Source organism: Manacus vitellinus, unplaced genomic scaffold (genome assembly GCF_001715985.3).
Source record: "Manacus vitellinus isolate BGI_N305 unplaced genomic scaffold, ASM171598v3 scaffold_6_pilon, whole genome shotgun sequence".
Classification (NCBI taxonomy): domain Eukaryota; kingdom Metazoa; phylum Chordata; class Aves; order Passeriformes; family Pipridae; genus Manacus; species Manacus vitellinus.
Window position 1 is genome coordinate 6,037,047 of NW_021940750.1, and position 14,642 is coordinate 6,051,688.

General features: G+C 40.2%; 2 protein-coding genes across 2 annotated transcripts; one reads left to right on the forward strand and one right to left on the reverse strand.

Annotated features, from left to right (window-relative positions):
• Nucleotides 1-3,827: 3,827 nt before the first annotated feature.
• Nucleotides 3,828-9,180, reverse strand: LRRC57 (leucine rich repeat containing 57). Its single transcript, XM_018082836.2, has 6 exons — nucleotides 9,124-9,180; nucleotides 8,247-8,423; nucleotides 6,951-7,086; nucleotides 5,971-6,239; nucleotides 5,337-5,522; nucleotides 3,828-4,745 (listed from the first exon to the last, which is right to left on the reverse strand). The coding sequence occupies exons 2-6, from the start codon at nucleotides 8,328-8,330 to the stop codon at nucleotides 4,704-4,706; spliced, it is 717 nt and encodes a 238-aa protein (XP_017938325.1). The 5' UTR covers nucleotides 8,331-8,423; nucleotides 9,124-9,180; the 3' UTR covers nucleotides 3,828-4,703.
• Nucleotides 9,181-9,265: 85 nt separating this feature from the next.
• HAUS2 (HAUS augmin like complex subunit 2) lies at nucleotides 9,266-14,108 on the forward strand. The gene is given in 10 exon segments (XM_018082835.3): nucleotides 9,266-9,381; nucleotides 9,383-9,428; nucleotides 9,430-9,459; nucleotides 9,462-9,508; nucleotides 9,510-9,537; nucleotides 9,756-9,848; nucleotides 11,646-11,715; nucleotides 12,534-12,666; nucleotides 13,332-13,440; nucleotides 13,578-14,108. Coding segments are annotated over 10 exon segments (822 nt in total). The 3' UTR covers nucleotides 13,728-14,108.
• Nucleotides 14,109-14,642: the final 534 nt, after the last annotated feature.

The following is a 14,642-nucleotide window of genomic DNA, read 5'->3' on the forward strand; positions in this document are numbered from 1 at the left end:
ATTTAATTGTCTTCCTGGGACAGAAGACTGAAGTGGTTACCTTTATTCTGCTTACACAATGCAAACCTGCTCTGTAGCATTTGAACATTCCAAACATTGGAATGTTTTTCTCCCTTGCCACTACAAGTCCATATTCTTGACTCGCCTGAGCTCTAACAACAAATTAACACATTGGCTGACAGAACACTGTGATGGGTATATCAGAATTGTAATATTGCAATGAATACCACACAAGGAAATAATTTCTGAGACTCTGAGCTTGAGTATTAGCGGAGCATCGATACTGTTTCCTGATCTGCAAGAGCCAAATCCATGAGGGAGTTGGTGCCTTTATGTTAGTGAACAACACAGTCTGCTACTTGGATTGTCTTACTGTTGTCCATAGAATAGATGCCTAATTTCCGTATCTATGGTATGAAATCAACCCTTGTACATCTTTGTATGTCTGAATGCTATTAAGAATGAAGGCTTACAGTTTCTGCTTTTGATTGTTAAATTATATATTGTGCACAAAAATACATACTTTTATAACTGAATGTGTTCTAAAATTATTTTCTCTTAAAAATGTCGTCATTTAGTTTCCTGTCCTTGAAAAACTTGGCAGAAGTAGTTGCTGCTATGCAACTAGGAAGTTTCTCTTCTATTTTTATTTCACAGAATAATACTAACAAAGTATAAGGTGTGGTTGACATGGGTGTATACTTCAGGATGATAAAGAAACAAAAAATACCTTTAAAACTTTCCAGTCAAGTATCTGTAACAGATACGTAGAATATACATAGTCCAGTAGGTAAAATCTAGTGTTTTAAGCTCCTACCAATGCAATTTCACTTGTGAGGCAATTTAGTTTGTATTTTCTCTAATACGTAGAGCTTCAGATTCCCAGAATGCTCTTAAAGGGGAGTAGGTGTGGGGGAAAATACAGACTTTTGACTAGCAACAGTTCTGAGCTGCAAGAGAGAGTAGCCTACCTGGGAAGGGCTTGGAAAAAGTACTTCTAATATAGTATATTACTAATATAGTAACTAGAAAAAAAAGATTAGGAACAGCCTGCTTTCTTAACTATTCTGAGCAGGCAGCACATGTCCCAGGGGTGCACTTAAATGGCAATAATTGGTAAATTCAAGCTAGTCCATGCCTTGACGAAAGACCAGTCTTCTTAATATAGCAATAGCTACAGTATGAATTGCAGCACGTGCTGCTTGTGCAGCTACCTGCAGAACTTACCTCTGTGGAGGCTATATAGTGAAACAATTCACTGTTTACACGATGCAGTGACTAAGTTGCTAATTCACCTTTGCTGCACTTGAAGCAATGCTGTGTCTAAATGCTGTTTGAATAGATGGATGACGTGTATCTTACTGAAATGGAAAATTGGAGAGCAAAAGGTCTGAAATAAAATACATGAATGGTTTACTTTGTTAACTAGGGTAGCATCTTCAGTAATTCCAAGGCTATGAAACTGCAAGTGTAATTGTGCATGGAAATAAAATGATTTTATAACTTCAGTTGTAGAGTAGGGGTGATGAGAAGGGAAAACAAACTCCCACTATAAAACTACTAGTAGACGATACAGAGCACTGAAATGTATAGAACAGCATTCTACTATGTGACTTGGTCACAGTTATTTACTGCTGTGAGTTAAACATGTAAGGGTATCAGCCAGTTCTTTTTTCCTTGAAACAGTCGTCTTCTGTTCTGGAACAAGTTTTGTTAATCCAGAACTAACTCTGCTCCAATCAGTATTTTCCATGGTGCTTTCTCCATTTTGCTGTACAAAAGCTCTGATAGTTGTCATAACTCCAAAGTAGCACAGGAGCCTAACAACGAGTAACTGAAAGGTTTCTAAGTGTATTAGTGATCACATAAAAGAAATGTTGACTTATTTTCTCAAATGCTTCCAAAAGCAGTAAGACTTTTTTATAGCATTGCTAACTCCATAATTTTCAACTGTTCCACCATCTCTTCTTACACCTCTTTGTTGAATAGAAAAAAAAGATAAATGTTAAATGAGAGAAGCAGCATCTCTGTGCACATATATTTCCTGTTAAAAAATAATAAAACCAAAATGCCACCACAGCAGAGTGGCACCACATTGCCAAGTGTATATATATTGATGATAGGCCACTCTAGAGTTGTCAGAGCTGGTGAATGCAAAGGGAAATTTGGTAACTGAAAGGCTTTGTTCTGTTCATATCTTGTGCACAGCAACTCTCTAGGAAAAACTAGTACTTCAAATGGGATTTAGGTATCAAGTGGAAGGAGGTAAACTTTAGAACAAGCCCACAGGCTTTATTTGCTACTGGCTTTGCATGTCATAATCTGTGGAATCTATTATTATGAAGCTCAATAGATTTCTGACTCTATAGGGCCTTGCATTATGTGTTCTTAAAGCACTTCCCTAGTTATGTCTTGCAAAACAAAGTAGCCTCAGAAATGTTGTCTGCCATCAGCTACTTCTTATGAAAAGCTAGTAGGTTGTTTTTTTCATAAAGTGGTGGAATTGGATTCTTAAAGAAAACTGGGTGGTGGTTTGAGCCACCACAAAAATCCAAAATCCAATTTCCAGGCTTCCCCCACCCCTTCCCACAATTTTATCTCAACACTGAAGAGAAACTTTCAGGCAAGAGGCTTCTATAAGGGAAAAGGGGAAGTATATATACATTTATTTTACACAAATAAATATACTGTACAAGCTAAAAGCAACTATATATATAATATTACACAATTCTATCAGTCCCTTTAAGCTTCTCCCTTAATTCAGTCCAGGAAAAGCCCTTCAGGCTGATAGGTAACCAGTCTTTCTCTCATGGGAGTGTTCAGGGAACCTGATTCATTCCCCCACCAAGCTCCAGCTGTTTGCTGAAGTCTTTTCTTTCTCACGAAGTCCAAGAAGATAGCTCTGAGTCCTTTCTCCTTGGTTCTGTGCCATCTCTGCTGTGTGATTCTCTCATACCTCGGTTCTGTACTGTATCACAGTACACGTCCCAGAATGTTCATTCCTTCTCCAAGTTTTCGGCTGTCCTCTGTTTCAAATCACTGCAAGGACATCCTCCGGGCCTTTCTCTGGTCTGTCTCCAGTTTCGCCTGGGGTTATCTCCCTGGCACCGGGCTGCATTCCGCCCATCCCCTTTGGCTCTGCTCCAATGCTGAGCGTCCCCTCTACAGTGAGAGGGAAAAGAAGAAGCCCTCTCTGCAGTCTAGCTGCAAAGGTGGGGGGAAGAGGGCTTGGCTCCTCTCTCCTGCTTACCTTTAGGTGCTGTGAGTCCCTTCCCTCATAACACACACTCACTCCAATGCTGCCTCCAACCCTGGCTTAGGCCAGAGTTGTGGGCCGCAGGGCCCCCCTTCCCCCTGGAGGGGAAAAAAGGGGGCCCTGCCACCTGTGGGCCTTTCTCACACCCACCCACCCACACAGCAGCAGACAGACAGACTGACTGCCAACAACTTCCGCCGGTTGTGTATATATGATTTTCACAGGAGCGAACAAAACGAGCAGTGATTGGCCCTCCAGGGGAGACTGCCCTGGCACCAAATCACCTCTAGGCCCCCTGGCTCCTGGGGGGGCAATTTTCAAACCATGACAAACTGGTTGCCTGTTAAATGATGGATCACATCCATCCTTTGAATAGCTACAAATAGGGAACTAGATACCTCTCTTAGTATCTTATAAAAGAACCACTTACTGCTAATCTTAATTTTGGCTGTTATGTTGAAGTGTAGCTGTTACCAACAACTGACAGACCCAAGTACCTAAGTGAGGGCTTTCAGTGACAGCTTAATACTACTTATTAAAGTGAAAACAGCAGGAGTTACACTGAATAAACTGATTTTTTGAAAATAATTTACTAAAATATACAAGTACATTTTCCTTTTCAGTATAAGTTACATAATTGTACACATTTTTACCTCTTTCTAGGTGCTTTTGGTAGTAAGGCAGCAGCAGTGAGCTGATGACTAAAACCTTCAGCATTGCTCTGTACACGAGTCAGTGCAAGGATATTGTATTTTCTAGCAATATACATTTTTAGTAAATACATTGAAGATGAACCTAGTTTTTATTCAATAAAGCTCAAGCAGAAGTGGGCTGTAGTGCAATTCTTGCTTATGGGAAAAGAAAGCCTATACAATAAAATATGAATGAAGGGTGCTCAAACCACAATTTGTTTACTGGAAGCTGTTAATAAAAACATTTAACCACAACTACTTGTGCTTCATAAAAAAAACTCATACAGGTTATAAATTAAAAGCTTGCCTATAGAAGTTCTTCTCTGTAGAATAGTGCTTACTGCAAGACATACAATGCTTTGGTGGTAGAACTTCCATGTGCTATCATGGAAAAATGTTTCCAGAAGAAATAATCCTCTTACAAATCAACAGCCAGTTTCATGACAAAAGGGAACTGGCAACTTTGAAATGCTCATTCCCTTTCTCTCTGAAAGAACAAGCTGTGACAAAGGAGAACACGTACTGTGTTAAAAGCTATTGTGGCACAAAAATCAAAACTGGCCCCTGGGCAGGTTCATCAGTTCAATACCTATGTTCTCTAGTTCAAGTTTATTCAATGCAGCCTTCACAGGCTCTATCAGACTACTAGAGGAGGAGTTCTCTGATCATTTCCTTCATCAGTCTTGGTTTAAGTCAGTGAAGCAGGTACTTCTAGTCTCTCTTCTTATTAGTAACATACCGGGTCAGAATAATGATCATGCAAACTTCTTCTTTGTAGCTGTAAATCGTTCCATGTACTACAAAGAAAAAAAAAATAAAAATCTAAGATTCAGAAATTAATAGAGGATTCGTTACTGCTAAAAGCAGCTAAGCTTCTGCACTCAGACTCAAAAACATTCTGCATCTAAAGCATATTTTTATATCCCAGATGTAACCATTAGAGCTTTAATTTCAAATGAACAAAAAACTCCCCAAAAATTTATGCCATTTGCTGCAATTCAGACTAATGGTCAAGTCTCAAGTGTTAAAGATGAAATAATGTTAAATATGAAGCATCCATTATTTTTTGTCCCATCAAAGTGAAGACACACACCTGTCATCATTAGCTGCCCTTTAAGAGATGCTGATGAAAATCATTAATCCTGAATCCTATGAGAAAGTTAATATTTGAAGAACTCTTGATATTCTTTTTAGAGATAAGCTGTGAATCCAATACCAGTGACAATACCGATATACTATTTTGTGCTTTTATTCACCAGCATAAATGCTTAGTATTCTGAGGAGGTACCGGGTAAGGACTTCACTTGTTAAAAAAACACAAAACAAAAAAACCCCAACCGACCAAAAAAAAAAAACAACCAAAAACAACCCCCCCACAACCCACAAACCTTGTCATAACCTTCCAGTTCTCTGAGTTTCTTGATTTCAAAGAGGTTGCCTTCTACTGCAAGCAGTGAGATCTGGGAATCACTAAGGATACTTTGAGGAAGCATGCTGAGTTCTAGACAGTTTTCTTCTAAACGCAAGACTTTGAGGCGTGGACAGTGGGATATCTGCACTGAGATCTGGGAAATCTTGTAGAAATAAACAGAAAAGAGAAATCAGATTAAAATGGTAGTGATCCATGATCATTAAAGTGACTTGTTTCAGACTTATCCAGAACAATTACCATGTTGTAAATATAAACTACATTAACTAGTTAGAATGCATAAGCAACAAACTATCAAAAATCCAAGTAATTTTTTTTTCTTCCATGATGACAGGCAACCTACACATATGTTTACCACATTCCTACTCAAGAACTGTTCAAATAATTTTCTGCCTGACTAAATTCCAGATTTGTCAATCAAATCAGGCACTTGGACGTACTGGTACGTAAATTCTAGTTATGATCCCTCATTTGTGTTGTGTCCAGATGTCTTTTAGCTATAAAGTTTTGATACTCTCATCTTATGTTCCGTGGATGTACTAAGTCCAAGATAAACCATGTTCTAAATCTAGGTAATATCTCAAGTACCAGACCTGATTCTGATTCAAATTGAGTTCAATAGCCTGCAATTCTCCCACACTGTCGGGCACATTTTGGATCTGGTTTTTCGAAAGATCTACCACATCCAAATGGCGAAGACCACAGAGTTGTGTAGGCACAGTCCGAAGCTGGTTTCCAGAAAGGCTCAGGGTTTTGAGAGCTGAAAGTTGTCCAAATGCAACTGGTAACTGCCTCAAGTGATTGCCATTCAAGTGCAGTGTTTCCAGTTTTTTCAGTTTACACAACTCCTCAGGTAAAGCATCTAGAAATAAATGACAGAACAAACATATGACCTGAACTAAGAGCAGTAAACATGAATACCTCTTTAATTCAAGTAAGCTTCTGCATGGAGAGCAGTACTATATTAAGTAATTTCTCACAGACTTCCTCCCCATTTTCCATTCATCCCTTATTCTGCCTACACAGGTGTATAACCTTTAGCACTCCTGAATTGCACTACAGTCAGTTGCACTATGGAGTCAAAGGTTTGTAAATTATGTTTGTTTCAAAAAGGCAGATAATACCTAATTAATGCATTAAAACCTAGTTTCTTTACCTCATTCTAATTTTTCCATAAAGTTGGATGTTTGTCGAACAGAAGCAGTAACAACCTCTGAATGGCCAGCAACATTGTCTACATCATCATCATCTTCATTACCTGTTCTCTATGCAAGTACTAAACCATATGACACTGTTAAACCCTCAGATCAGACAAGTCACAGAACAAAAACCTTATGATTTTAAGTGCTCATGTGTCATTGTAAAACATAAGGCAACTAAGCTGGCAACTAATTTTGTAGAGTTTCTGGTTTTGGGATTTTTATGCTGTACACGAATTCCAAAAATTTCAATTTAAGTGACTAACCTCCCCGTTTACATCCTGTGAGAGTTAAATTTAATAAATTTAGCTTCTGATCAGAGAACACAGGTTATTATTTTAAAAATCTGTGGAGATATTAATTAGCAGGCATACTCAGTTTGTTGTTGTTTAGAGCAAGGCTCTTCAAAAAGGAAAATTTTCCAATGAGAGGTGGCAAGAGTTCTATTTTGTTGTTCGACAAATCTATTGTCCTTAAGTTGCTTGTTAGCTTCTGCAGATCTTCAGGAAACTATGGGGGAGAAAAAAGATACAGCATTTAAATAGTTGATACAATTTTGAATGTTCAAGTTATACAGCTTAAAATTTTAACTGGAATTTGGATCGCTATTACATACTGTCATATGCATTGCAATGTCCAATCACCATGGTGTAACTGGCAAATTTGCTTAATGCATATTTTTAAAAATATTTTTTCATCTGGGGAAGTAAAAAAGCATATAAAGAAAACACTAATATCTACGAGGAGTAGTTTTTCATCCAAAGTATTAAAATTAAAAAGGGAGAAGGAAGCTTGTTTACATTTGAGTCCTCTTGTGTGCTTCTCTTAAACATGCCTGTCATTTAAAATATCCTACAGCCAGTTAACAATGACATATTTTAGCAGAGTAAGATTGGGAAATTTTTCACTTGCTTTCCTTTTTCAATAATTACGTATAGCATTTTCCTTACTCTTATTTACACCCTGTATCACTTTGGTACTGAGCCCTGAAACTGAGCTAAAAAAAGAAAAACCTGACAATCACCATCAAGGAGTCCTGGTGAATAAGCAAGTGGGTTTGATTCTCCTTTGGTTTGACAGAGAAAAAGAGAGAAGGCAGCACAGTGGAAGAAGACACTTTAGAGAAGTCTTGGAAAATTACGGCAATATAGTTATTTTGGCTATCCTGTGACCTGCTGCTTGACTAATGGTTCCAGAACATGGTGTGTTTTTCTGCAGTTGAGTCTAAGTCAGGACAATTTCCAGTATAATAAACTCTCAGGATGCTTACAGCCCAATGAACAGACTATTGGTATGACTACAATTAAATACAGTCTAAGTATTTAAATGTAACAAATTGTGGAGTATCTTTCTAAGTAACAATATGCTTACAAAATGTATATTTTCCCCTTCAAGCTTATAGCCGTTTTTAAAAAAAGTACATCATAACTAATACTTATTGAACATATATGCACTCTAGAACACAAGGTCATAAGCATACAATTGCCCTGACAGATAAATCCTCAGTCAGAAGACAATGCAGGCAAAAAGGAAAAAAGAAAATAAATCTTGAAATATTTTCCATCACCATTTGCGAGAAATACATGCGTTATGACAATGAGGTGGGAATTTCTCTCCGAAAGTGTCAGTCATGCACACAAACAGCCATGTTTCCCCTACTGTTACATTACCTCAGTAAGTCCCTTTCCAGTCAGCTGAAACACACCAGTTTTCTGTGCTGTCTCCAGGTGGGCTTTTAATGCACTGTTGCCCATCCTAGCAATTCTCTGTCAAGCACACGGCATTCGAGTGACAGTCTCAGCCAGTTTCTCTGTTACTCTGTGCTAGAGAACTGCAATCCAAAGTCTCTGTGATAAAGCAAATGTAAGAAGTCATTTTATGTGCACTCTCTCCAACACTACAGGCATTTCAACACACTGAAACATTTCACTGCTGCGTATTCATCTCCCTCATAACTAAAACCTACAACTCAAAAGATTTGCCTAGCTTAAGGTGCCTTCATTATAGCAGTTTTATTATGGAAACGATGTAACAAGCACAGTTAAAACTAAGTGGAAAAGCTGCACATTTCGCCTTTCAGCGCCCTGTAGCGTAAGGAGATTCTCCACGAAAACTGGCCGTGATTCCTGCGGCACCTACCAGCCCTGGCCTGCCGACAATACTACGGTTTTATTTGCGTTTTTGGAAACATTTATTCTATTTAATAGAGAACTGACTCCTCTGCCGTGGCCCTGTTTACAGACACACGACATCCATCTTCGTTATCCCAGCAGGGTTTAATTCCAGGACGCCCGAGTCACAGGCCGGAGGATTAGTGCCGGGTTCGCAATGGGAAATAAAGCCTGGGACACCTCTTAAGCAGCCGGCACGGGGAGCACGACAGGAGAGAAGCGCTTCCGGCGCCACGGCAGCAGCCCCCGCCCCAACCCCTTCGCGGCTGCTCGGGCCCCGGACCCCAGCCCCGTCAGAGGGCAGCCGGGGTCAGCCGGCGGCTAGCCGAGTCAGGCCAGGCCCGCGGTTCGGCCCGGCCCGGCCCGGCCAACCCACCTGTCCGGGCTCGCGCACGCATGACGTCCCGCAGCGGCGGAGCCCCCGCACGGCCCCTTCGCTCCGCCTTCAGAACCTCCGCTCCAGCGGCGCCCACCGGCTGCCGGACCGGACGCGCGTCCCATTTCCTGCCACGCCCAGCATGGCGGCCGGCGGGCTCTCCGTGTCGGAGGCGTCCCACCGGGAGACTGGAAGGCCCGGCGGGCTAGAGAGGCGCTGCCGCGCACTCGCAGCCGTGGAGTCCGCCAGGCCCTGCCCCGCAGGGTGGAGAGCCCAAGCTGGAGCTGAGCTCGGGGCTGGACGTGAAGCAGCCATGAGGAGCGAGGCGGCTCCCGCCGCCGCTCTGGAAGCCGGGCAGCTCTCGGCGGGCGGCGCGCTGCTTGAGCGTGCCTGGCGGCGGGCGCCGTGACTCAGGTACCACCCGGGGCCGGGGGGCTGCGCAAGCTGTCGGCAGCGGGGAAAAGCGCCGCGAAATAATGCTTGTGTCCTGTGGGTTGTTCGGGCGAAACGTACTGTATCGCATAGCGCAGGAGAGCATCAATAACTTTAAACCATTAAAAGCCATTATTGAGAATGTGCCTGATACGTTCTTGCTGCCGACTGTTTGTTTTCCCACTGTTTTCTTTTTACAGGAGACATTGGATTTAACTCGCAGAGAAACGCCATGCTTTGTGAAATTCTCAGAGATGGAAAGAATGGCAAACATGCAAGCTGAAATCAATGAGGTACAACCTTTACTGTTGTCAGTGTACACTCAACACTTCAGTACTTGGAGGTAGTACAGAGCTCCCAATGAAGTGTCAGGCTGCCATGTACCATGTTTCATGTTTTGAGGGTTTTTTAACAGTTCAGCTCTTTAACAGTTGGCGCTTTTTTCTTCAGTGGACTGAGTTGTCAGAATGGTAAGAACAAAACTGTGAAACGAAAGTTTTTACTGTAAGTAGAAAGACTCAGAAAGCTGCACCTTTAACTGAAGTGTGACCTGAAGTGTTCTGAAGAAACTGAAAAGTAAATAAAAATTTGTAGCTGACTTCAATTCACAGAAATGTATTTCTTTATAGGCAACTAGACCATTTTGTTGGTTACCAAGAGGTAACCTCAGTCATTTCCTACTGCCTGAATTGGCCGTTGGCTTGTATTTTATAATGTTGTTTTAGAGACTATATAGATGATGAAACTTACTTTGTAAGAGAGACATGGATTTGAAGAGTGATTAAGGAATTGGCTGGATGAAAACAGCCAGCAAGTTGTGGTCAATGGCTCTATGTGCAGGTGAAGGCTGGTGACAAGTAGTGTCCCTCAAGGCTCTGTCTTGGGACTGGTGCTTTTTAATATCTTTATCAATGGCATAGACAGTGAGATCAAATGCACCTTCAGCAAGTTTGCAGGTGACACAAAGCTGAGCAGTGCAGTTGCCACAACAGAAGGACAGGATATTATCCAGAGGGGCCGGGACAGGCTTGAGAAGTGGGCCCATGGGAAGTCATCAAATTCACCAGGTCCAAGTGTAAGCTTCTGCACCTGGGTTGGGGCAGTCTCAGACCTGAGTACAGACTGGGAGATGAGCTTATCACGAGCAGCCCTGCGGTGAAGGACTTAGGGGTTCTCATGGATGAAGAGCTGGACGTGAGCCAACAGTGTGGGCTCACAGCCCAGAAAGGCAACCTCATCCTGGGCTGCATCAAAAGCACCCAGGAGATTGAGGGAGATGATTCTCCTTTTCTACTCTGTCCTTGTGTCCTTGTTTCCTTTTCTACTATGTCTCTGCATATAGGTCTGGGGTTATCAGCGTAAGAAAGACAGTCCAGGAAAGGGCCATGAAGATGATCAGAGGGCTGGAGCACCTCTCCTGTGAAGACAGGCTGAGAGAGCTGGAGTTGTTTAGCAGCCTTCCAGTACTTAAAGGGGGCTTAAAAAAGAGGGAGAGTGATTTTTTTACATGAGTAGATAGTGCTAGGACAAGGCAGAATGGCTTTAAACTAAGAGGAGAGATTTAGATTTAAATACTAGGAAGAAATTCTTTACTGCGAGGATAGTGAGGCATTGGAACATGTTGCCAAGAGAAGTTCTGAATGCCCCATCCCTGGAAGTGTTTAAGGCCAGGTTGGATGGGGCTCTGAACAACTTGGTCTAGTGGGTGCTTGCCCTTGGCAGGCATTTGGAACTAGATGGTCTTCAAGGTGCCTTCCAACCCAAACTATTCTATGAGTCTATCATAAGTTTCTGTGTTTTAGGAATGAATTACAGGATCTGTCTTTTCCAGCACAAATTACCAATAAGTTGCAAAATTATTTAAGTTGGTTTTTTTAAACAGTCGTTTCCTATTGACCAACTACTACCACCCAGTAGTAGAAACACTTCAGGGGGCATAGGAACATGCTCTCACACAAATGCTCACTCTCTTTCACATGTATGCTCTCATTTTTTCCTCTTTCTACTTCCTCCTCCACCCCAAGAGAGTCAACAATATCTGGATAAGTATGTTTAAAATGAATTTTCATTTGATCTTATTATTGTTGTAGATAAAACTGAAAACTGAAATGATGCAGTTGGAGAATGAGACAGCAGACATTACTCACGTTTTTTACTTAGGTAAGTGCAGTTATGCCAGAGAAAAACTAAGAGTCTTAAATTACTTAATCAGCAGATTAATATTTCATCTGAGTATATCACATTTCTAGAAGTTACTGTAGCAGTCATCTCTGGATAGCTTGTTAGAGGTGGTACAGGTTTTATTAGCACCTAAAGAATGTTTCCATACTATTTGAACTTGCACTTTCTGCTGTCTCAGTAGAAGCTTTGTGTGCAACTCATTCTCCAAAAAAGTGTGAGGGGGTGCTCAGCTCCCCAGTGTCAGTGGAGCGTGAGTTCTGAGATCATCAGTAACGCTTGGCCTGCATGTGCTGCTGTACTTTTTCAGAAACTCAGTGTATTTCTGTTGCATCTGTATGCCCCTAAAATTACTTGCATTTGCAATTTAGCACTTTGGGAGCATTTGTATTCATTTCTTTATTATTTCACACTTTTCACACTATGATTTTATGGATACTTAAAAACATTCTAGCTTTCTACTATTGTGCTAGGCTAATGAAATCTATTGTATTACTTCAGTGCTATGGTATAGTTCAAGAAATTGACTTCATCTCAAATAGAATTTATTTAAAACTGTAGATAATGTAAAATAATTAACATATCTGTATCTCTTTAAAGTAGGTATTGTGACTTTGAGGTGCATGCTGATACTAAATCACACACACTCCAACAAACACCATTCTGACTAATGTCTCTCTTGCGTGTAAATTGTCCAGTGCAATAGATCAGTGTTTTTTCTCTCTCTGTCTTTCTCCAGAAGAAATGTTGCTCTTGTTTTAGCAGGACAGTAGGTTCAACTTTGCAATTTTATTTTATAGGGAAAAAGTATGAGATTTTGCAAGATATGAACAGTCACTTGGAAGCTGTACTGAAAGAGAAGAGAGCTCTCAGAAAGAGGTTGATAAAACCCAGATATCAAGAGAGCCTGCCTATTGAAGCTACTTTCCACAAGTAGGCACACAGAAAATAATCGTTCTTTGTTTGCATGAGTCCAAATTAATTTGAACTAGTAGGCAGTAAAAATCACATGCTTTCATTCATCTTTCCATTGCTAAGAATAGAAGTAAAAAATGGTAGCAGAACCTCAGCTAAAAGCTAGTAGTTTAGTCATTGATAAATTCACAGGAAGGTAGTGATACATATTTTTCTGAATATTTGCTTAGGTTATTGGTGTTGTCTTCAGAAGACTACAGAACAACTTGCAATGTATTGTTTTAAACAAATGTGCTAAATGCTTGATTCATTAAACTTCTCCAGAGCAGGAATTGTTACTTTAGTGTTGAGTATCTTCCTTCCCCTGTCACTTGCTCAGAATAAGTGTGAATGATTGCCAGACACGCATAGTGCATGTTTTAAAAATATAGTCCTTCTTCTTATGGTCTAAAAATCTAACCAGTTACTGAAGAAGTTGATTTTACTTCTGTAATTCCTGCCTTACTTGTTGCTGAGAGTCATAAAATAAGTGTAATTGCAGAAAAATTAATTAGATGTTGGGAACATGCATAAAACTGGAGAAGAGGACTAAGAAAATCAGGGCAAAGAAATAAGAACTTGTGAGTACTAAATTCTCATTGTTTAGCACAACTTTTGAGTAGAGGGCTCATTCTTGGTTACAGGTGCATAGTAGAGTTGTTGACTGATGCTGTGACTTTTACTGAGAAGCTTGAAAGCCATTTGCAGTCTCTAAGAAGCATCCCTCAGGTGCCAAATATGATGAAGAATATGGTGAGTAGCAAAAGAACTGAGCCTGCTGTCTTGTCCAGCATTAAGAATGGAATGCTGTTTAATTGTTTAGGTTATTTTTATGTCCTGCTAGATTGACGGGATATACAGAGATTAAATCCAACCTTTTTCTGCTTTAGGACACCGCTTTGACAAAAACAGAGGTGTTCGTGATGGAATTGGAGGAGCTGACAGAGCAAATACTGAAATGGAGAGAACTGCAAAAAGAAGTGTATTCTGACAGCCTACGCAATCGTGCTGAGTTGGACTTTGGCTTATATTTAACCTAACAAATCATTTTCCTCAAATAGGATTTCCTCCTTCAAAAAACTACCTTCTTATGGTCTTCTGTGAAAACTGCGACACAGTTGTGTTGTAATCCAGTAGAGACTTTGCAGGTAGTTGTATTTCTGTTATTAAGTAACAGTTCTCCAACTATTTACTGGAAAAAAGGATAGTGAGCAGTAGCTCACAGGAAGACAGGCTATTGAGAAGCCTGTTAAGGAATTACTTTTTGGAGTAGCTGGATAGGATTCCCTTGGAGGCTGTATCTTCAATAGAAATTTGTTTTGATAATTTCTTATGCATTTGCTCTAGTGTCTTTATTAATTTTTTTTAAGAATCTTGATAAAATATTGTATTTTTTATGCCAATTTAAACTTTAATAAAAGCACTAGATTTCAAGAACTCAGTTTTTTCCTTTTTATTTTGTTGCAAAATCCCATAAATTAAAATTATAGACGAAAGCTTATGCTTCCACAGGAGTTCCAACCATGAAATTAAATTAGTTTCAAGTTACAGTTTATTTTTACTGTTATGTGGTTTTGTGGGAAAGCGGGGAATGGACTTGATGATATAAGACAGATCGACCAATTTGCAAACCATACTTCAATGGTAGTGATAAATATATTCTTCAGATCCTCTTCTTCTGTTGCCTGTTCTGATGTCAGTGTCCCCGTTAGAATAAAACTTTTATTCCATGGCTAAGACCAACAGTTTATCAAAAGCATTGATTGTTCCAGTTTGTAACCTGACTTCTAGATCAGGAAAAGACTGGTTGGTAAAATGTTACTGGCAGGACATATATATATATATATATATATATACACATATCTATAAAGCAGGATAGTTGGTTGTCTGTGGAGGATCTCCAGTTTTGTATTCGGAATACAGAGCAGACTGGAAGTGGTGTGGATGTATTCCAT